Below are 23,635 nucleotides of genomic sequence, written 5' to 3' on the forward strand. Positions count from 1 at the left end.
GATTGGCCAAGTGGCAGCATCAATGGGCTCAAGTGTGGCAACAGTAGTGAGGTTGGCCCAGGATCGGGCAGTGTTTCGTTCTGCTGTGCATAAAGTCGCTATGGCACCTTATGACAACAAAATCTGTTCAAATTCTCCCAACCACCCCATGACCTCTATAGGTGTTTGCTGTCTTTAAAAAAAAATTTTTTTTTTTTAAATAGTCAATTCTACTACAGAGAGAACAAGTCAAATAAACAAAACCCATTGCCATAGAGCCAATTCCACCTCACAGTGACCAAGTAGAATAGAGTGGAACTGCTCTAAAGGCTGAAAAGCTTTAGTTAGACGCAGACTACTGCATCTTTTCTCCACTGGCGCAGACTCTGGTGGCTTCAAACCACCAGCCTTTAACGTGTTTGACCACTAACCAAAATGTTGGAGAATCAAGTCCACACAGAGGCTCCTCTGGAGATGGGCCCGCCATTCTACTTCTGCTAAATCAGTCATTGAAACCCCTCTGGAGCATAAGATCTATTCCCTGAGACATGGCATAGACTCAATGAAGAATTCTCTGAATTCCAGTTCTTTCTGTCTCCAGGGACTGAGACCTCCCCGAGGAGGTGGCTCCATCCCCAATTCCATCCACTCTGCAACTAAGAGGGAGTTTTTCCTCTCCCGGTTTCAGCTCCATCTGGGACTCTGACAAGATCTAGGAACTCTTGCTTATAGGGCCAGCCCCCCAGCCCCCAAGCAGGGGCCAGCCCACCAGTCTCTAGACCCTGGTCCCCTTTCCTCCATCCTGGGTTAGCAGAAGCACTCAGCTCTTCTCAAGTCTTGCCTTCCTCCATGACATTAGGCTTCTTTTGGGGACAATGGGCAGTGGGGTGTTACCTGTGTCCCCCCTGCCCTCCCCGCCCCCAGGGGAGGCTCTGGCAGCAGGTTGGTGTCCACGTGACATGACAGCATTTATTCCAGACTCCAGTGTCCATAGATGAAGGGACTGGGTGGGGGGGGATCCAGTGTCAGACTACGCAGCAGGGCAATCAGGTGTGTGGGGGGGAGGCAGCAAGGGAGGCAGGCGGTTTAAAAATAGACCCGGCTGTCCGACCCTCCAGGCTTGCTTCATCCCAAGCCAGGGCCTGGGCTTGGGTCCAGGAACTATTCTAAGGCCTGGGAGTCACACTCCCCAGAGGAAGGCTCCCTCCCTTTGTCTCTTTCTCCAAGTCAGCAGGCTGCCCTTGGTCCAGCCCAGGCAGAGGAAGGAAGAGAGGGCCAGAGAGGGGACAGGGACAGGGAAGGCGGGGGCGGGCGGGAGCAGAGGCAGGATCAAGGCCTGCTTTCTGGTCCTGTGATGCTCACTGCAGCTTTGGGTCCACTGACCACCTCTGAAGGCTCAGCACTAGGAAGGAGGTGGAGAGAGCGTCAGTCTGTGCCCATGGAGGCCATGCCACTGCCCAGCAACCCACATCCCCCAACCAGGGTGTCCATACCCTCACCCACCTCATCTCCAAAGCCTCCGCTGCCACCCCGGGCCCCTCCAGAGGCGCCTCCCATGAGAAGGCCTGTCTGCTCTGGCCGCTCTCCTCCCGAGTGGCTTAGCTCTGACTCCCCAGGTGGTCTGCAGGGAGGAGGTGGCATGTCACAAACGGTCAGATATGGGGAAGGAACTGGGGCTGGGGTGGGGTGTGAATTGGGTTGGGAATGGAAAGATAGGGAATGAGTTGCACTGGGTAGGGATAGAAGGATGGAGATGGGGTTGTGTTGGGTGGGGATGGAAAGATTAAAGATGGTGTGCTGGATCGGGATGGCCGTGGGAATGGAAGATGACATAAGTGTTAGGGATAGAAGGTAGGATTGACGATGAGGTGGGGGTAGGATTAGAATGCTATCAAGTTGGTGATGGCAATGTGTTTGGGGATGTTTATGGGTCGGGTTTGCAGTTGGAAATTGGAAATAGGATTGGAGAGAGGTGTGGGGAAGAGGATGAAGTTGGTTCAGGCTGGGATTGAGAATGGGATGGAGTTGGGTGGGGCTGGAGATCAGTAAGATGAAGATGGTTTGGGGATGGTCATAGGTTGGGTTTGGGATTGGCAATGGGGGTGGATTGGGGATGGGCATGGAGTTAAATTGGGTTTGGAAATAGGGATGGTTTGGGGGCTGGTTATGGGTTGGAGTTGGAAATGAGGTTTAGTTTGGGAATGAATTTGGGGCTGGAGAGGAGATTGTGGACTGGGATGAGGCTAAATTAGGTTTAACTATGGGTTGACTTTGGAGTCCAGATGCGGTGCTATAGAAAAAACACTGGACATAGAATGACATAAGGTCGGCAGTTCAAACCTACCAACCACCCTTCGGAAACCCTATACAAGGTTGACAGGAGTCAGAACTGACTCGACAGCACTTAACAACGTGGGTTGAGTTTTGGGTTGGAGATGGGATTGGGGTTCAGCTGATCATAGAGTTGGGGATATGGTTGACTTTGAGGTTGAGATGCGGAGGAGGTCAGGGTTGGAGCTAGAGATAGGCAGGATCACAGAGGTCATTTAGAGGCTGCGGGTCACTCACGGCGCCCCTTTCTCTCCGCGCCGGCAGCAGCCAGGACGTCCCTTACGTCTCATGCAATAGAAGGTGGCAACAACCAGGAGCAGGAGACCCACACTGACGACCACAGCCATGACAGCCACTCCTGCCTGGGCAGTCTGGGGGGCCACTGTAGGCACCGAACAGAGGAGACAGTCAGCAAGCAGGGCTCTGGCTCCCTACCCTGCGCCCCCATGGCTACTCACCGGCACCAAAGTGGAAGACGTGCCGAGCATTCCCATGGGGGTTGGAGGCCTCACAGAAAACACCGTCTCTGCTCAGGGCGCTGGTCACCTTCAGGGTGAGGGAGCTGCTCACCCAGCCCTGCCTTCCAGGGGCCGGCTCTGCTGGCTGAGGAGGCTGGGGTCAGGCCTGCACCCATGGCGCCAAGGTCTGAGGGAGGACAATGGTGAAGGGTGCCCAGGTTCCCAGGGAGGGGGTCTCTTACACTGCTGCCCAGCTGGCTCCAGGTGAGTTTGGGCTCTGGGTAACCCCGGGCAGAGCAGATCAACTTGACTTCATCTCCTTCCTGCCAGCTGCCCTCGCCTTTGGGCTGTGTCTCTTCAGCCCACAGCTCTGGTGATCCTGAGAATAGTAGGGGCAGGGAATCAAAGAGAGAAAGAAAAAAAGGAAAGGGCTAGAAGACCAGGAGCCCTGGTGATGCTGTGGCCACAAGGATGGTGGTTTAAACCCACCAGCTGCTCCAAGGGACAAAGTTGAGGCTGCCTGTTCCCATTAAGATTTATAGCCTTGGAAACCTCATAGAGAATCTCTGTGGGTCGAGATTGTCTTAATATCAGTGGGTTTAGTTTGTTTTTATTTTTTTTTTTAGAGAGGAGTCAGGAATTCCTGTGGGGTGGGAGTGGCAAACGGTTACGCATTTGGCAACCCACAGAAACTTCTATGTTGTGGTTGGAATTGACCCAGAGGTACCTCAGAACACAGGTCTAGAGATCTGCTTCTAAAAGGTCACAGCCTTGAAAACCCAATGGAGTAGTTCTCACTGCATGTGTGGGGTGGTCTGTGAGCCACTAACAAGATAACAAGAGGGGAAGAGGGAGGGAAATAACAAGAGGGGAAGAGGGAGGGAGGAAGGGTCCAGCCATGGTATGTCCTGTCCCACCTAGTCTCCCACCCCATTGTTCCCATCCAGGCCTGCCCCCCACCCCAGACCTTGGACCAGCAGCCTGAAGCTCTGCGTGCGGCTCAAGAGGGGCACTGTAGACATGGAGGCCTCACATACGTAGGTACCAGCAGAGTCGAAAGTGACAGAGTTGAGCAAAAGCATGGGGCCATCTCCCAGGGGAGCCGAGTCCTGGGGAGGGGAGAGACAGGAGGGCAGAGACAAGGTCATGAGGAGGCAGGCTCCAGGAAGGGAGGAGGGTGTATGGGCTGGGGCCCCTTCCCCTTACCTTGCTCCAGTGCAGGACAGGCGTGGGCAGGCCTCGGACAGAGCAGTTCACACCTACGCTGCTACCCAGTAGCATGGAATGATCTTTTTCCACGCTGAGCTCCAGTGGATCCAGGTCTGGACAGGGGGCAAAGACCCGGTTACTTTCCCAACCTCTCACCCACTCCAGAGAGACATTATTGATGCTCTGAAACACAGAATACCAACGATTCTTCCTCTCACGAAATCTCCATTCCCCACCCCCCACATCTAAGCCCTCGAGCCAAACTCTAAATAAGGCCCACTAGACACACCTTTCTTTCAGAGCTGACATTGAACTTGAGTTTAAAGAAGAACACCAGGGGCGTTAAATTGTCTCCAAGCCTTGCCCTCCACCCAGCCTTCAAAGTGGACCCTCCCTTTTATCTCCACTTCCCCCCTAAAGCTTGGAACCCCACAATCACCTCCTCAAAGGTCTGCCTCCCTGCAGCCATTCTTGTCCTTTCTAGTCCATCTTCCACTTAGCAACCAGAGGGGGTCTTTTCAAAATGCACATTGGTTAGTTCTCTCTTTTGCTTCAAATCCTGCAGTGGCTCCCCAGTACCCTCAGCATCAAGATTAAATTCCATCACAACCTATAAAATCCTGTTTGGTCTGGCCCCGCCCACCTCTTTAGCTTCTGCTCCCACCCTCCAGTGGCATCGCTGGTGTGTGTGTTTGTGAGTCTCATTACCAAAAGACTGTCAATAAAATTTTTGTGCAATGTTTCAGCAGAAATTTACTTTTTAAAATGAAAATGTCCCTGTAGCTAGTTTTAACAACAAAAACATTTTGCATAAGCCCAGCTTCTAGGGTGTCATTAAATCTATAAGGCAAAAACTCAATGCTACTTTCCTTTTTTTCTGTGTGCCCGTCAGAAGTCCTGAGGTGGCACCATAGGATAAACTCCTGACTACTAGGTGGGTTTGAACTGCAAGGTCAGTGGTCCAAAACCACCAGCAGCTCCTTGGAAACCCCATACAGGGTCACTATGAGTCAGAATCGACTTGACGGCAACAAGTAGGAGCCAAGGCCTCCTGGTGTAGCACTGTAGGATCATCATTGGACTACAAACCACAAGATCAGCAGTTCAAACCCACCAGCCACTCCTCAGAAACCCTAAACAGGGTCACTATGAGTTGGGATGACTAGACAGCACGTAACAAGAGCACGCCCATCAGAGCTGTCATTATTACCCAATCACAGTGACTCTTCCGATCATGTGATTTCATTTGCAGGTTTTGCAAGCAGGCACTGTTTCTGTTGCTGCTGGTGTTAGCAGAGTTGCTGACTTTGCCAGATTTTCTGATTTTGTAGCTAAACTATTACAGCAAGCAAGGAGAAACTGTGAACCTATATCTATATCTTTTTTTGAGAATGAAGTAGCAATTAAAGGAAAAAAGGAAGAAAACTCGTAAAAGGCTTCCGCTCCGTTACTATCATGTTGTAGTACTAATAACATTGTAATTCAGATAGAAAGTTTTTACAGAACAATTGTGTGGCTTGTATCTACATCATCTAAGAAATGTGATGGAGCATGGTGGCTCTGTAGGATAAGCACTACAAGGTCTGTGGTTCGAGCCCACCAGCTGCTCCACAGGAGAAAGATACGGCTTTCTGCTCCCACAAAGATTTACAGCCTCAGAAACCATATACACGGTGGCTATGAGTTAGAACCAACTCAACAGCACTTGACAGCTACAAGATCTCTGACATTTAAGCCATTTACAGTTGTAAGTAAAATGAATCAAATCCATTGCCATCAAGTTGATTCCAACTCATAACAACCCTGTATAAGGTTTCTTTCCAAGGCTGTGAATCTGTACAGCAGAAAAAAACCTTACTTCCCCCCCCACCCCCCATGCAGCAGCTGGTGGGTTTGAACTGCCGACCTTGTAGTTGACAGTCCAGTTCTTATCCTATAGCTTCACCAGGGTTCCTTATTTATAACTATGTTGTTGTTAAGTGCTGTCAAGTCAGTTTCAACTCATAACAATCCCATGCACAACAGAAGGAAATACTGCCTTGTCCTGTGCCAACCTCACAATGTTACGTTTGAGTCTACTGCTGCTGCCGTTGTATCAGTCCATCGTATTGGGGGGGTCTTCCTCTTTTTCACTGACCCTCCACTTTTTCAAGCATGATGTCCTTCTCCAGAAACTGGTCCCTTCCGGTAATATGTCCAAATTACGAGAGACAAAGTCTTACCATTCTCGCTTCTGAGGAGCACATTCCGGCTGTACTTGTACTATTTACAACTACATTGATGCCATAGTATGCTATGATTATAATTGATACTATGCATTACTAAGGATGCTGTATGGTACGGGATGCTGTGTGTGTGTGTGCGACACCATGACTGGCACCTAACCTAGTGGCATCAACTCTCCCTCTCACCCTTTCCCAAGAAGTTCCAACCACCATGTCCTCTTGCTGTTAGTCAGACTAGGCCCTGCCCCAGGGCCTTTGCACTAGCTGTTCACTCTGCCTGGAAGACTCTTCTAGCTTTTCGAGTTTCTCATTCCTTCCCATTCTTTGTGTCCTTGCTCAAATGTCCCTTTCTCAGAAAGGCCTCCCTGACCACCTGTTGTGGAAACCCAGATGCCTACTCCAGGATTTATTCCTCCAGCTGCCAAGAAGCCTGTCAGCTGTCAGCCTTCTCTGGAAATGGCCACAGCTGCAAAGAGCCCCCTTGCCCAAGGTCAGGCCCCTTTCCGGGAGCAGCCCACACCCAGAGGGGATACAAAAGCCTAGCTCCCCAAATTCTGAAAGGCCAGCTCAGCTTCTAAGTGCCCTGTGAGGACAACTGAGGTCTTACTGTAATGGTATCACAGCCATACTTCTCACCATGCCCTTCTCTGCTGCCTTCATCCCTCCCCCAGCAGACGTCAATTCCAAACTGGTGACAACTGTTAAGCTGTCCTTGCATGGGCTGTGACTCACAGTGCCCCTACATATGACAGAACAAAAGGTTGCCTGGTTCTAGGCCATGAAGGAAGCAAAAGGTCATTGGAAAGACAGGAAAGGAAGGAGAAATAAACAAACAAATCAACAATGTAGCCATCAGAAGAGACTCTGAAACTTGTGAATGCTGGTAAAGCATTGATGAAATGTCCAAAGACCTGGAGTTAGGAAACTCAAGGGGAAGAACTGCTCAGTATTTCTCCAGCTGAAAGAATCAAGACAAAACAAGTGCTGAGTTGCGATGTTGAAGGATTCTATGTAGGATAGGCACTGGATTTCGAAGAGCAAGGTAGAAGGTTCAAACCCACCAGTTGTTCCTCAGAAACCCTATACAGGATCACTATGAGTCGGAACCGACTTAACAACAACAACATTAGCAAGACATTGAATAACGTGGGAAGCATCAAAAGATGGAAAGAATATGCAGAAATTGAGATACCCACAAAGAACTGGTTGGCATTCAACCATTTCAGGAGGTAGCAGATGATTAAGAATTGATGGTATTAATAATTTTTGATAAAGGAAACAAGGGTAAATTGCTACAATTTGATGAACTTGACCTACATTTATGGATGCAGTAGCTCAAAATACCAAGAGAGAGAAGGAGTCTTCACATCAAGTATTAATCTTATACCCTCTGTATATAGGATAGACAGGGAAGGGCAGCTTAGACATTGACTACCTAAAATGAGGGGGAGATAAAGGCATGAAGTGAGTGGCTTACAAGTTTTCAAGAGGGAGTTTAGTTTAAGAGTGTGTGGAGGAAGGTAGAAACCCCACTGAATAGTTTTCATCTTGTCTAGATGGGTCTGGTGAAAAGAGATGAGGATAAAATTCTCATGATTCAATAGTGAGTAACTGTTATCATAACTAATTGCAACTGTCACAACTATAAAGGTAGAAGTTTTGTAACAAAAATGGGGAGTAGTTAATCTTACAGTACAGAAACAGTGGACCCTAAGACCATCAAGGAAGAAGAGCACAAGTAGAATACAGGACTCTATCCAGAGAAGCAGCGACACCAGAGATGGAGGCAGAGATGGGGACATGGAGAGAGGGACTGGGTGCTGGCGGCCAGCCAGGAGGCAGGCCAGCAGAATGTGTCCTTTGGTTGTTTAAATTATTATATATTCCTGAGTGTTTTTGTGTACATCCCCCCCTCTAACACAAACAAAGGGAATGGAAACAAATGCTGTTGAATGATGATGCACGGAGGAGACTATAATCACTGCAATGAAATGATGGTGTAAAGCCAATGTTCTCCCATGTAAACTATCACTCAGTTCACAATAAAAACTTTAAAAAAAAAAAAGAAAAAGAATTGATGGTACTGAAGGAAGAAGTCCAAGCTGCACTGACGAAAACCAAGGTTTAAGAAATTGACAGAATATTCAATGAGGTGTTTCAAAAAAATGAATGTAACACTGGAAACACTCACTCACCCTGCCAAGAAATTTGGAAGACAGCTACCTGGCCAACTGCTTGGAAGAGATCCATATTTGAGTCCATTCCAAAGAAAGGTGATCCAACAAAAAGCAGGAATTATTGGACAACATCATTAATATCACATGCAATTAAAACTTTGCAGGCAATAAGTCAGAACAGTTACAGCAGTACATTCAAACTGGATTCAAAAGGAGGAATATGAATGCTGATGTCCGATGGATCTTGGCTGAAAGCAGAGAATACCAGAAAGATGTTTACCAGTGTTTTACTGATTATGCAAAACACTTGATTGTGTGGATAAAACAAATTATGGGTAACATTGCAAAGAATGGAAATTCCAGAACACTTAATTGTGCTCATGAGGAACTTGCACACAGACAAGAGGCAAACATTTGAAAAGAACAAGGGGATACTTCATGGTTTAAAATCAGAAAAGGCGTTCGTCGGGATTGTATCCCTTCATTATACGTATTCAGTCTGTATGCTGAGCAAATAATCCAAGGAGCTAGACTCTATGAAGAAGAGGGTGGTAACAGGATTGGAGAAAGGCTCATTCTGCAATATGCAGATGACACAACCTTGCTTGTTGAAAGCTAAGAGGCCTTGAAGCACTTACTAGTGTAATGAATTACACCTCACTATAAAGAAAACTAAAATCCTCACAGCTGAACCAATAAGCAACATCATGATAAACTGAGAAAAGATTGTCAAGGGTTTCATGGGAGTGTGTGTTGTTGTTAAGTGTTGTCAAGTTGGCTCGAACTCATAACGAGGAGCAACTGGTGGGTTTGAACCACCAATCTTGTGGTTAGCTTATTCTACACTACTTATTCTACAGCTCCTTCACGGGAGTGGTGTTGTTGTTATTATGTGCCCTCGAGTCAGTTCTTACTCACAACGACCCTGTATAGGGTTTTCGAGGAGCAGCTGGTGAATTTGAACCACTGACCTTGCAATTCCAAACAACCTAGCAGTCCAGTGCATTATCCTAGAAGCACACAGGCATGGAATCAGATGACGTATTGCATCAGGCAAAGCTGCTGCAAAAACCCTCTTTAAATGTTGAAAAGCAAAGATGTCACTTTGAAAACTAAGGTGAGCCTGACCCCCAGCCATAGTATTTTCAATTACTTCATATAAGTGCCAAAGCAGGTCAATAAATAAGGAAGACGAAGAATCAATGCATTTGAATCATGATGCTGGCCAAGAATATTGAATGGACAGCCAGAAGAACAAAGAAATGTCTTAGGGAAAGGATTGCCAGAATACTCCTTAAAGTGGAGAGGACAAGACTTCATCACATTGACTTTGGACGTGTTATGAGGAAGAACCAGCCCCTGGAGAAGGCCATTATGCTTGGTGATGTAGAGGGTCAGTGAAAAAGAGGTAGGCCCTTAAGGAAATGGACTGACAAGTTTATGCCACGGTGGGCTGAGACATAAAAATTGTAAGGCTAGCACAGGACCTGGCAGTGTTTTGTTCTGTTGTAGGTAGAGTGGCTGAGTCAGAACCAATTAAACAGCACTTAACAATAAGCTGCCTGAGTCCATTGTTTCGGTTGTTTCCAAGGTATTCTCAGAGAAACTTCCTGCCTGCATATCTCCAAATCAAAATCTGCTTTCCGGCAACACAAATCTCCTTATTTAAAATACATCCAGGCAACCCCTCGTCTCATCACCCTGCATTATTCCTATGTGCTGTCTTATTACTACCCAAAGTGTCTTCTTTAGCATTCACCCATTCTGGGGAGGTGGGGGCCAGCCTGCCTTGTTTACAGGTGCTGGGGCACACATCTGGTTCCAGGTAAGGGTGGGTAGGTTCTCATTGTTCATTGCCATTGAGTGGTTTCAGATTAATTATGTTCTACACTGTGACACTTTGGAGTTAGAGAGCAGTTGATCAGAAGGTTCTTTCTAAAGCACAAATCTGACCCTCCTCTGCTCAGAACCTGCCATGGCTCCCCATTGCCACTCAGAAGAAAGCCCAAGCTAGAAATGTGGGGACAGCAGAGACAGTGGCAGAGGCGATGGCCTGGAGAGGCAGAGCAGCTTCTGGCTCTAGGACTGAGTAAGGTTGTGTGCTTGCGGGCAGGAGGCTGGCTTGCAGAATATGCCCTTTGGACATTTAAATGAATATAGATTTTTTTTGTTTTGTATGTGTACATCAAAAATTTTGTGCTTTGTTCCTTTGTGAAATATAAGATGTATAAAGGAAGCTGCAGGGAGGAAGTGGGATAACTGTTGTTGCAGAGAGGGGATTGTAGTCACTGAGATGAAACAAAGAATTTAATTGGTTGAATGTAAAGCTGATGATCTTGTCTGTTAACCTTCACTCAATTCACAATAAAAAGTTAAAAAAAGAAAAAGAAAAAGCAAGCCCAGCACCTCACCTAGGTCCAGGTAAGGTCCAAGGTGCCTCTTGTTGCTAAGTGCTGTTGGGTCGATTCAGACTCATCGCGACCCTGTATAGGGTTCTCAGGAGTGACTGGTTGAGTTTGAACCACTGGCCTTGCAGTTAGTAGTCCAGTGCTTATCTTACAGTGTCACACCAGCACTCCAAAGTGCCTCTGGGTGGATTCAAATCACTAATTTTGATTAGTAGTCAAGCATTTAACCCTTTGTGACACTCAGGGACTGCTTAGGTCTCTCATATGAAGTCCTGAGAAGGAACAAAACGCTCCCACATAGCTTAGGTACGAGTGGCTTAAGATTTCTCAACAAACTGGGAAGAGAGTGAAATATTCAGCTGATATGAACTGAGGAGAGACACACAAGAACACCCAGACTTGCAGATAGTACCCATTTGACCTAGTCCCAATGGCTTGATAATCAGACCTTGACTAGAGGAAGATAAAAAAAAAAAACAATTTTTTATAAAGGAAACAAGGGTAAATTGCTACCATTTTGATGAACTTGACCTATATTCATGGATGTAGTAGCTCAGAATACCAACTGAGGGAAGGAGTCTTCTTGTCAAGTATCAATCCTATATCCCCTCTGTATACAGGGTAGATAGGGACAGGCAACTTATCGACATTGGCTACCAAAAATGAGGGGGATATAAAGCCACAAAGTTTTCAAGAGGGAGTTTAGTTTAAGAGTGTGCAGGGAAAGACAGAGTCCCTACTATATAGTTTTCATCTTGTCTAGATGGGTCTGGTGAAAAGAGATGGGAATAAGATTCTCATGATTAAATAGTGAGTAATTGTTATCAAGGAGCTCTGGTAGCGTAGTGGTTACGAATCGGGCTGCGAACCTGAAGGCCAGCAGTTTGAAATTACCAGCCGCTCCGCGGGAGAAAGATGAGGCTTTCTGCTCCCATAAAGATTCATAGCCTCAGAAACCCTGTACAGGGTTGCTATGAGTCGGAACTGACTCGACGGCACTTAACAACAATTGTTATCAACAAGTCCTGGTGTGGTGTGGCGCTGTGGGTTAATGCGCCAGATGCCAGACTGCAAAGCCATTTGAACTGCAAGGTTGGTGGTTCAAGCTCACCACCTGCTTCTTGTAAACCCTATACAGGGTAGCTATGGGTCAGAACCGACTCGACGGCACTTAACAACAACAATTGTTATTATGACTAATTGCGACTGTCACAACTGTAAAGGAAGACGTTTTGTAACAAAAGCAGGGGAGTAGTTAATCTTACAATCCAGAAACAGAGGACCCTAGGACCATCAAGGGAGAAGAGCACAAGCGGAATGTGAGACCTTATCCAGAGAAGCAGCGACACCAGAGATGGAGGCAGAGATGGGGACATGGAGAGAGGGAGCAGCTAAAGACTCTAGACTCATGGAAAGAGAGGGACTGAGAGCTGGCGGCCAGGAGGCAGGCTTGCTACAACATATCCATGTCACAGAATTGTATGGGTAGAAACTGTTGACTCTGTGTATGTTCTGCTGTATTATTCTCTGACAACAAAAATAAAATAATTTCTTAAAAAATCTAAAGACATGGGTGATAGGGCAGACAGTAGACAACAAGAAGGAGGTTAGCAGAGGAAAGACAAAGGTAGCGGGAAACACAGGGAGGAATGCAATAGCTAAAACGAACAGAGGTAAATACTGTTAATGTGGTATATGCTGGTGCTGTGGAATAAAGCAAGGTTGGTTTGAACCACAGGTTGGCAGTTCAAACTCATCAGTCGCTCCTTGGAAACCCTATGCAGGGTCACTATGAGTCAGAACTGACTCCATGGCACTTAACAACAACAATTGGTACATGCAGAGAATTGCCACCATTGTCATGAAGTAAAAGCATATGATTTGCTGAATGTAAAGTTGATGATCTGCCCTATAAAACCTTTGCTTAATCCACACTTAAAAGTTAGAAAGAAAAAAAAACAAAAAAAAAACACAAAATGCGTATGATTTGTTGAATGTCAAACTGGTGATCGGCTCTGTAAACCTTTACCCCATTCACAATAAAGAGGTGAGTTAAAAAAATAATAATAAAGAAATAAAAAATAAAACTGTATGAAAATAAAAGAGAGTGCTCTAGCTGTCTTGTGTCACGTGGGTTGGATGAACAACAGACTGAAGCAGGGACCAGAGGGAGAGGAGGCACCTGGCTGGGACAGGGAGACAAAGTTTTGGAGGCAGAATCTTCCAGAAAGTGGGTGAAGGTGAGGCGGCAGTGAATACAAGAGCCCATACACTCCCTCTGCCCTCTCCCAGTGTCTCACAGGCCACACGCAGCTCCAGGGTCTGGGAAAGTTCTGCGTCATCGGGGGCATCATAGTCTTCCACCCTGCAGCCGTAGGTGCCACTCTGGCCCCGTCGCACGCCCTCCAGGGTCAAGTTCCCATTGAGGCTGGTATTCAGCACTTTCTCCTGCTGGTTCTGGGGGCCCAGAATGAGGAACCATGTTTCAGAAGCCATTCCAGGTGGTCAGGGTCCAACTAACTCAGGGGTCACCCAAAGCTGAGTCAGGGGCTACCAACCAGGTTAGTATAGAATTAGGTCAGAACCCATTCAACTCAGGGGTCAGAGATCGCCCAAAGTAATTATCATGCTCATGTCAAACAGCAACAAACAGTAACTATTGAGTTGGTTCTGACTCATGGAAACCATGTGTTACAGAGCAGAACTGCTGCATAGGGTTGTCTTGGCTGTCATCTTTATGGCTGCAGATTGCCAGACCTTTCTTCTGCAGCGCCTTCGGGTAAATCCTTTGGGTTAAGTTGTTGTTAAGTGCCGTGGAGTCAATTCTGACTCATAGCAACTCTGTATAGGGTTTCTGAGGCTCTAAATCTTCCAGGGAGCATTAAGTCTCTCCTTACTCCTGTGGAATGGCTGGTGGGCTCAAACTGTGGACCTTGTAGTTTACAGTCCAATGCTTATCATATGAAGCCATTGTGCTCCCTTCGGATTAAGAGTCCTGTGCAAACTGTTTGTGCTATCCAGGGACTTTATGCTAGGGTGAACTCACTGCCACTGAGTCAATTCTGACTCATAGTGACCCTGTGTAAGGTTTCCAAGACTATAAATCTTTACAGATGTAGACAGCCTCATTTTTCTCCCAAGGAGTGGCTGGTGGATTTGAACTACCTACTTTGCTGTTAGCAGCCCATTGCTTATCCTACAGCACCACCAGAGCTCCTATGCTAAGCCAGGATTCTCTCAAATCAGGGCTTAGGGATCCTGTAGGTCAGAGGTCAAACCCAAACCATATCCAATCCAATGTCACTGAGTCGATTCCAACTCACAGCCACGTTCCTGTAGGACAGAGAACAGCTACCCCACAGCGTTTCCCAGGGCATCATCTTTACAGAAGCAGGTTGCCACAACTTTCATCCAGTCGGTGGATTTGAACCACCGACCTTGCAGTTAGCAGCCCAAAGCTTCACCCACTGCGTCACCAGGGCTCCTGATGCTAACTTCGGATCCTCTCCAGTTAGGGCTCAGGGTTTCCTTTGGCTAACTGGTCAATCTGGTGAACAGCCACTCAGGTCAAACGTTAGAAGCTAGCGCTGGTGATGGTCTTACTATAGCTAGGGTCCCAAAGGGGCAATGGGGTCATCACCTGAAGACGGAAAAAGGTGTACTCCGGGTTGGGGCTGCCATCCCCCCGACAGAGCAGCTGGACCGTGTCACCCTCTCGTACCCAGCCCTCTGTGGTTGATGGGCTGGCTCGCCAGAATTGCACCTTCTCTGTGGGATCTAAGGAAAGGGCAGCGAGATGAGGGGTCAGGGGTGAGAGACAGGACTGAATTAAGTATGCGACAACAGTACTAAGGCTGGTCAAAGGTTAGAAGTCACATGTTTGAAGGCTCAGGTTCCAATGTCATCTAAGATCAGGGATCAGAGGTAAGAAGTTGAGAGATGTTCAGGTTACAGGTCAAGGGTCAGAGGTCAGTGTGAGTGACAGGGCAGTGTAAGATCGGGAGACTGATGCTGTATTGGGACCAGATTCACTGTGAGGTGAGTGCTGAGGTGGGGGGTGGGGGCGATTCAATGTTCAGTTATGAAAGTTGATGAGGTTAGGATGCTATGGGAGGTCAAGGGTTAGAGGTTGGAGGTCAGCACCAGCATACATATCTGTGTGAGGTAGGTAGGTGACTGGTCAGGTATCTGTGTGGACTCACAGTGCAGGGTGAGGTGGAAGGCAGGGCTGTCCAGGTGGCCGAGGTGGCCCTGGGGCTGGCTGTACTGAGCAGCACAGTAGAAGTTGGCATCCCGGTCAGCTTTGTGGAGCCGCAGGTACAGGACACTGGTGAGGGACTGCAGGCCCGAGGCCTCCCGAGTGGTGCGGCTGGCTGTGTAGCCATCTGGGAGAGACAGGAAAGGCGGTCAGCGGCTCCCAGCCACCCCCCACTCCCGCCCTCACGACTATAGCACTGCTCACCCTGGTTCACCTCCGTGGGCACCTCCAGGAGCTTTCCATTCCGATACCACTTGATCTGGGGGACTGGGTTCCCATTCCGGCTGAGGCAGGTGGCGATCTGAGAGGCAGACACAGACATGGCCCTGGGCTCAGAGCCAAGAACTCGCTGGTCCCTCCTCCCTCAGGAGCCCTCATTGGGTCAGATCCAATCCCTTCTGCTCCCTTGTTTTAGGAATCCAGGCCCCCAGGACCTCCTCACTGAGCTGGAAATCCAGTCCCTAGCCCCCTCCCTCCCTTAGACCCAGAAGTTCAGCCCCCAGCCCCATCCTCCCTCAGAATCAAGAATCCATGCCCCCCCCCCCCCGCATCCCTCCTCCCTCCATCTGGGAAATCCTGTCCCTAGCCCCTTCCTGTCTCAGAACCCAGAAGTCCAAATTCCCAGCCCGCTCTTTTTTCAAACCAGGAGTCTAAGCCCCCAACTCCCTTCTCCCTCAGACCCAGAAGTCCAGGCCCCCATCCCCTCCTCCCTTAAATCCAGGAGTCCAGACCCCTCCTCTGTTCAGCTTCACCCCTGAGGTACCTGCTGTGCTGAGTCTTCCATCACTGACAGTGTCCCTTTGTTGGGCTCAACCTCCGTGGTCTCTGGTTTAGCTATGGAGAAGATAATCAAGTCAGGATCAGTACCTTCCTCACCTGCCTCCTCACCCCCGGGAGCCCCTGGACACTCACCAAAGACGCGGAGCCGGGCTGTGGCCTCAGCAGTGCCCGCCGCCCCAGCCTTCAGCACACACACATAGTCCCGCTCATCGGCCACTTGGGTCTTGGCCAACACCAGGCGTCCCCGAGAGTCCAGCTGGTACGGGGGCCTGCGAGCCGGTGTGTCATGCATGGTGCTCTGTAGCTCGGAGCCCTGAAGCTGGGCTGAGGCCAGGAGGTGGCGGGCCCCGGAGCGGTCTGTCTACAGGCAGGTGAGGTCTCAGCATGGGCTGCCAGTCCCAGCTCTCCTCCATTCCTTCCCATCTCCCCTCAGTCCCTTTCTTTCTGCCCCTCTGTGGGCCCTTCCTTACTGGTTTTCGCTCTCCCTTTCTCCTTCTCTTTCCACCCTTTGCTTGCTTATCTCTTCATTTCCTTTTTTCTCTCTCTCCCTTTCTCCATCTCATTCTGTTCTCATCTTTCTTTCCCGCTATCTCCTCCTCTCCACCTGGCTCTCATTTTCCCTCCTTCTCTTTCTCTCAAGGAAGAAAGATCTGGTGATCTGCTTCTGTAAATATTAAAATTAAAAATCAAACCAAATTCACTGCTATCGAGTCAATGCCAAATCCTAGTGATCTTACACGATGGAGTTGAACTGCTCCTTAGGGCTTCAGACAGCGTCAGTCTTTACAGGGGCGGTAGACCGTCTCATCTTTCTCTCTAGGAGCGGCTGGTGGATCTGAACCACTGACCTTTTGGCTAGGACCCAATGCCTAATCCAGAGTGCCACCTTAAGGCATCCTTAAGATTGCTACTAAGAAAGTTGTAATTTTTCTTAGCAGTTCTGCTCTATCACAAGAAGTTGGAATCAACTCAGATTATAACAAGTCTTTTTCTCTCTTGAAACCTGCCCTCAGGTCTCCAGAATGTTCTCTTTCCCTCTGAAGGAGGATGTTACTATAGTCTTAGCTGCACCCAGATACCAGGGGACCTTGTGAGTCTTCCAAAATAATCCAAACCAACTGTCATAAACTCATACTGACTTTACATTACACAGTAGAACTGCTTCTTAGGGATTGTAAATCTTCACAGAGGCCGACAGCCTTATCTTTCTCCCAAGGAGCACCTGGTGAGTCTGAACTACTGCCCTTGCCTAACCTGCTGTACCAACAAGGCTTCTTGTGAGTCCTTGCTGAGCCTCAGTTGTCCCACATATGAAATGGAAACAGGGTCCTTTGGACTCTGACGAGGTAACCCTTTGCAGCCCCAAGTTCCCTGTCTCCCAGCCCACAGCGCTCACCAGAAACCATTCCAGCTCATAATGGTCGTGGTCCCCAGAGGGGCTGCAGTCCAGAGTGACAGATTCCCCTCGCATCACCTCCACAAGTGGGGGCACGGACACATGCAGCTCAGCCTCAGCACCTTCAGGAGAACAAGGGTGCTCATCCATCGCTTCCAAAAAGACCACCAGACAGAGCCCCTCCTTCCTTAGACTCAGGAGTCCAGCCCCTCAGCTCCTCCTTCCTCAGACTCAAGAGTCCAGTACCCAGTCCCTCCTCCCTCAGACTCAGGAATCCAGACCCTGGAGTCTGGGCACCCAGCTCTTCCCCTCTCTGACCCAGAAGTCCATCTGGGCCCCCAGCCCCTCCACTTCTGGTCTCTGAATCAGACCTTGTCAGCGTTTCTGCAGCTAGTCCTTGACTCGCCCAGTTGAGGGCTCCTTCCTGGGCAGCAGAGAGTCCTGGGGATGGCCATTCAGTCACCCTTGTTGAACACTACCCTGTGCCTCCCACTGGACCAAACACCATCAGAGCAGATCCAGGCTGGCTCGTCCTCTCCTCCAGCTCCTGGACAGGCAGGCACTGGCCTCTCTCCACTCTGCTCTCCATCTCTGTTTCTGGTGACCCTCATCCTGGGCTCAGCCTATTTTTGGTGTTGGTACATCATGTTCATCTTTCAGTTCCTCAGTCTCTGTCTCTGGATCTCCACCTTCCCTCATAAGTGGAGGGTCTGGGCTGTGGGCTGTGGCCTGGAGCTAGGCAGGCTGGGTGCGTGGGGGTGGTGAGGGGGGACAGGGCTGGGCAGGTTTCAGGAATGTGGGAGGGACAGGCTGGCTCAGACCTGCCCAGCTTGGCGCCAGAGCCCCCTGCCCGTCCTTTGGCCCCCCCTGTCTCTGATAAGGTGCGACACCCCAGAACAGGGTAGGGTGGTCATGCTTGAGGGTCCTGGGTCCTCTGGTAGGAGGAAGCCTAATTCATGGAGGAAGGCCTGGACTTCTGGGTCTTGAAGGAGGTGGGCCTGGGCCGAGGGCCTTGAATTCCTGGGTCTGAGGGAGGAGGGGACTGGGGGCCGAATCTTGGGAAAGTAAGGGGTAGGGGGCCTGGATTCCTGGTCTTAGGTCCAGGCAGAAAGAATCTTCTTTGTCAGAAACCACTCTCTAATTCTCTCGGTTGGCATGCTGGCACCAGCCCTCAATTCTTTGAGCCTCCCTTCCCTGCTCAGCCTGACCCAGCCCAGCCCCTAGGGACCCACTATTTTGCCACGCTTGTGCCAAGGGCCTGAATTCCCAGGCACCCATTTCTTGCCCTAGCGGGTCCCAGAGGGAAAAACATGGGGCCCAGGTGGAGTCTGGTGCAGGGTCTGAGCTGGAGACAGGAAGGCGGAGAGGTCTCCTCTCTTTCAGTTCCTGTCCCCTCCGGGCCTCCCTGCCTCCTCCCCTCCCACCACTGCGCAGGTGTGTGGATTTCTCCGGGGCCTCAGGAAGGGGGCACTGTCATTGGGAAACACTTTGTTCCACCGTTACAGTCTGGGCGCCATCCCCAGCCTTTAGCCAGAGCCAGGCGGGGTCTCTGGAGTTTGGGAGTCTATGCTGGAAAACCCCAGAATTGAGCACGACTGGGCGATTTCTAGGCACAATATCCCTAGCTTCTTTGAAAGGTCCTCTAAACTTGAGAACATTTGAGCGGGTCTTTTTAGTCCTGAGGAAGAAGAGGCTTGGATGCTTGACTGAGGAAGATGGGTCTAGGGACCCAGATTTCAGGGCGGATACAGGGTGCCCAGACTTCAGACTCCTGAACGGAAAGGACTTGGTTTCCTTGGTACTTTCTGATCCACTGCTATGCCGTCCTCACTTGCCCAGCCTGGCTGTGCCCATTGGGAGGGGTATCCTCAATGCTTCCTCCTCTCTGGAGTCCCCAGATTTTGCCCCTTCCCCTCCCAGGGTCCCGCGGGCTACCCCCCTGTTCTCAGCCCTAGTCATACCTGGGCGCGTCCCAAGTAGCAGTGTTAGGAGCAGCAGCCGCGAGGCCCGGCGCGCCCCGGCCACGGCGTCCGGGGGCTCCATGTTCGCTGCAGCGGCGGCGGCGGCGGCGGCTACTGAGCTGGGGTTGCCTGCGGCTCAGCAGCGTCGGGCAGGGGAGCAGAAGGCCCCGCCCCGCCCCGCCCCGCCCTCCTGCCCCCCCCCCCCAATCTTCCTCCGTGTGGGCGCTGAGCCAGGACCTCCCACTGCCCGGGAGCGGACCTCCCTGCGCACCGCAGGCGGGCGCGGGGCTCTCTCCGCCCCCAAGCCCCGAGTCCTGACTCGGCTGACCAGCGCCCGTGGCTGGCCTGACGGACCTGTCTAGCCAGTGGCTTGGGCTCTGACCTCTCCCTCTTTAGTCAGCCTAGGGGCCTTGGGGGCTCTTTCCACTAAGGCCAGTGACATGGTCCATTTGAACCAGCAGACCCCAGTATCACCAGTACAACTGGCCGGACCCGTAGAACAATCACTGAATTCCATTTCTAAGCAGTGGCCTGGGTTGTATTAACCAGTCTGCCCAGTAGTTCTCAGCCTGACCAATGACCTAAGAACAGCTGCTCCCGGTATGGCCTCCCCTGTGATTAGTGGTTTCTTTGACCACTGGTCTGTAACAGGCCAATTCAACCACATCTCCAGGTCCTTAGATCCCAGTTCCGCCCAGTCCTCCGGGAGGGGGGGGGGGGGGCGGGGGCAGCCGGTGTTCTCCCCTGTAGGGCCCTCCCTTTCCGCCCCCATCTCCAGAGAATCCCAGGAATGCCACCCCCCCTTCTTCCTCCCTCGCTCCTCTGCACTCCCCCGCGCTCCCTCCCAGCCTGGAGGGAAAGGAGGGGAAGCCCGCTGGCCGGCCTGAGCAGGTGAGTGGGGGAGGGGAGGAGGGTCAGTTCACCTGGCATGGGGGGAGGGGCCCAGCTACCTGTCAGAAGGTGGGGGGTCACAAGTGCTACTGGGGGTTACGGGTCAAATTGGACAAATCCCCCAGATTTATTGATTGAGCAGGGGTGTGGTAGAGGGATCAATTATCACCTGGGAGAAACTAGCCCTGGAGGAGGCACCGGTCAGAATGGGGAGTTGCTGGTCATGCTGGGAGAGATTCCCGAGACCTCGGACAGAATGGGAGGGGGTCACATGAAACACAGAGAAGTCTTTTAGATTTCAAGTCATTGTCAAACTGATCAGGGCACAGGAGATCTTGACTGTTATACGGGATACCATCGAATTGAGTCCACTCATAGTGACCCCATGTAACACAGTAAAACTGCCCTCTAGGGTTTTTGAGACCGTAACCTTTATGGAAGCAGATCTCCAGGTCTTTTTCCAGAAGAGCATTTGGGTGGATTCAAACCACCAACCTTTATGTTAGCTGCCCAGTGCTTAACTATTTGCTCCTCCAAGGCTCTTGTTAATATTGGGGAAGGTGACCTGCTCGTATTACCCATACCACCCCCTCCTCCAGGAAGCCCTCTGTGCACCCCAGGCTGGACTCCTGCCCACTCTGGGTTGCTACCATCTGGAGTCAGGTCTGTCTCCTGCTCAGAGCTGTGAGCCTGTGAGCTGTGGTCACCTCTGTGTTCCCAGCACTGCCCAGCACAAGTCAAACACTGGGCAGGTGCTCAGAAAAGACTTTTAAGGTTCACAGCAGAATCCACCCACATTAGATCATCACCGCAGTCAGGATACAAGCTCTCAGACAGACCCACGTGCCCCCAAGCACAGGCACCCACGCTGCCATGCCAGATGCCTACTCCCAGCTCTTCAGGGCCTGGATGGACCCCAAGCAGCTGCAGTTCTAGGTGGAGTACATGAAGTGTACCAGGAGGAGGTGCTCTGATGACACAAATGATTGGCACTCTGAACCCACCCATTGGCTCTGAGGGAGAAAGATCTGGTAATATGCTCTGGTAAAGATTGCTGTTGTTGTTAAGTGACCCATAGTGACCCTGTGTAGGGTTTCCGAGAAGCGACTGGTGAGCTTAAACTGCTGACCTTGCGATTCAAACTGATTTTGCAGTCCAGCGCATTAACCCACAGCGCCACACCAGGACTCCCTGGTAAACATGGCACCCCAGAAAACCCTATAATGGAGTTTTGATTCATCCTGTACTCTAGAGTCTCTGTGAGTTGAAATTAACTCAGTGACACACAATAACATATAGAGGATGTTGCTGTTCCGTGTCGTCACAGCAAAACAGTGTTGCAACCCTACACTAGCCTCACTCACTGCTGTGTTTGAGCCTTCTGTTGCAACCATTGGATGAATCCATCTCATTGAGGGTCTTCCCTCTTTTTTGTTGGTCCTCTACTTTTCCAAACATAGTGTCCTTCTCCAGGGACTGGTCCCACCTTGAGGATTAAGGTGCATGCCTTACCCAAACCATTGTGTTTTCAGTCACCTCCTCAGCACGTAAATGTTGGACAATGAATAAGGAAGACAGAAGAAAGATTGATGCATTTGAATTCTGATGTTTTGAAGAAGACTATGGAGGATGGAAATCATAAATACCAGCTCAGGTCCCTTGCAGGCTTGCAGAAACTATATGTTAATACTGTAACATCATCTGCCTTTACCCTCTACTATTTATTCCCATAAAACAGCCAGAGGGATCCTGTTAAAATGTGAGTCAGAGTGCATCATTCTGCTCAGAATCCTCCCTTGTGGCTCACCCAGAAGAGAAGCTAAATTCTCTTTGAGGCTCACAAAGTCCTCAGTCATCTCTCTGACTTCATCTTCCACTTCCTCTCCTTGCTAATTCTTCTCAGTGTCACTGAGTGGAGTCTCTGGGCTTCTGGCCTTTCTTTTCAAAACTTCTAGCACCGTCCAACCCCAGGGCCTTTGCATTGGCTGTCTCCTTTGCTGGGAGGCTCTGCCCTTCCCCATTTCCCCAGATAGCCACATAGCACCTCTCCTCACCTGCTTCAGATTTCTTCTCCAACATCACCACCTCAGAGAGCTTTCCGGCCACTGTTCATGCCTTTTACTTTATTTTTCCTCCATAGCATTTCTCACTGTCACATAACGGTTAGTTATTATTTTTATTTTTATTGTTGGTCTTGAGGAATAAACAAGGGAATGGGAACTTTGCTTTGTTCATCCCTGTGCCTAGAAGTGTGCTGGGCATGGGGAGGTTCTGAACAAGTATGTGAGCAATGAATGAACTATTTTGTCAATTCCATCCTTGACCTGTTATTGTCATCAGGTGCCCTTCAGTCGACATATATATATATGTTATTACTAAGTGCTTTTCATGTTGGTTCCTAGTCATAGTGATCCCGCATAGTGTTTCTGAGGAGTGGCTGGTGGGTTTGAACTGCCAACCTTGTGTTTTGAACTGCCAACCATGGAGTCCTAGTGTGGTGTTGTAGGATCAGCATTGGACTGAAAAGTCGGTTTGAATTGTAAGGTTGACAGTTCAAACTTACCAGCTGCTCCTCGGAAACCCTATAAAGGGTCGCAATGAGTTGAACCGCCACTTAACAACAATGTGTATATTAAATGGTGGTAAAAATATGTACATCAAAACTTTTACCAATATAATAACTTCTATATTTTACAATTCAATGACATGGATTACATTTTTCATATTGTAGCACCATTATGGACCACTGGTGTAGGATCAACACTGGGCTGGGAACCACGAGGTTGGCAGTTCAAACCCACCAGCCACTCCCCGGAATCCCTATACAGGGTTGCTATGAGTCACAACTGACTCAACAGTGTTTAATAACAACAACAACATTATCCTTTTCTAAAAGATTCCACCACCATTTATACTTACAGATTGTAACTGAAAGGAGCTCTGATGGCGCAGTGGTTAAGGGCTTGGCTGTAATCCGACAGAGGTTGGCAGTTCTAACCCACCAGCCCTTACAGATGTGTCATGATCATCCAAATTGCACAAACTGTGAACTCATTTTTTAAACTTAACCATGTCACATGCTGTATGTGAACTAATGAGGATAAAAGTAGAGAAAAGATGGGGCTTTATTTCATTAAAATAAAAACTCAAACCAAATCCATTGCTGGCAAGTCGATTCTGCTTCTATAGGACAAAGTAGAACAGTCCCCCTGTAGGGTTGCCAAGGACTCCTGGTGTGGCGCTGTAGGATTCGCTGCTCCTTAGAAACCTTGTACAGGGTCGTTATGAGTTGGAATCCACTCGATGACACTTAACAATCTTTATAGTAGCTGATGGCCTCATCTTTCTCTTGCACACCAGCTGGTGGGTTCAAACCACCAACCTTTCGGTTAACAGCCCCACATTTAACCACTGTGGGATCAAGACTCTTTGTGTCCCTTCCCTCTTAAATCTGTGCAAGTTTTTGGTTTTTTTTAATGTTTATTGTGAATTATGTGATAATTTTAGTTTACATGGGAGAGCATTAGCTTTACGTTCATCCTATCGTATATCATTACATTGC

General features: G+C 49.4%; 1 protein-coding gene across 1 annotated transcript; it reads right to left on the minus strand.

The window, feature by feature from the left end:
- Positions 1 to 2,543: 2,543 nt before the first annotated feature.
- BCAM (basal cell adhesion molecule (Lutheran blood group)) lies at positions 2,544 to 19,264 on the minus strand. Its single transcript, XM_006871354.1, has 13 exons — positions 19,183 to 19,264; positions 17,222 to 17,343; positions 15,958 to 16,186; positions 15,809 to 15,879; positions 15,250 to 15,346; positions 14,990 to 15,172; positions 14,428 to 14,564; positions 13,088 to 13,244; positions 3,975 to 4,090; positions 3,736 to 3,877; positions 3,011 to 3,147; positions 2,769 to 2,913; positions 2,544 to 2,692 (listed from the first exon to the last, which is right to left on the minus strand). Exons 1-13 carry the CDS (start codon positions 19,262 to 19,264, stop codon positions 2,544 to 2,546), a joined length of 1,767 nt encoding a protein of 588 aa, XP_006871416.1.
- Positions 19,265 to 23,635: the final 4,371 nt, after the last annotated feature.

The sequence above is a fragment of the Chrysochloris asiatica genome, unplaced genomic scaffold (genome assembly GCF_000296735.1).
Source record: "Chrysochloris asiatica unplaced genomic scaffold, ChrAsi1.0 scaffold00168, whole genome shotgun sequence".
NCBI lineage: Eukaryota > Metazoa > Chordata > Mammalia > Afrosoricida > Chrysochloridae > Chrysochloris > Chrysochloris asiatica.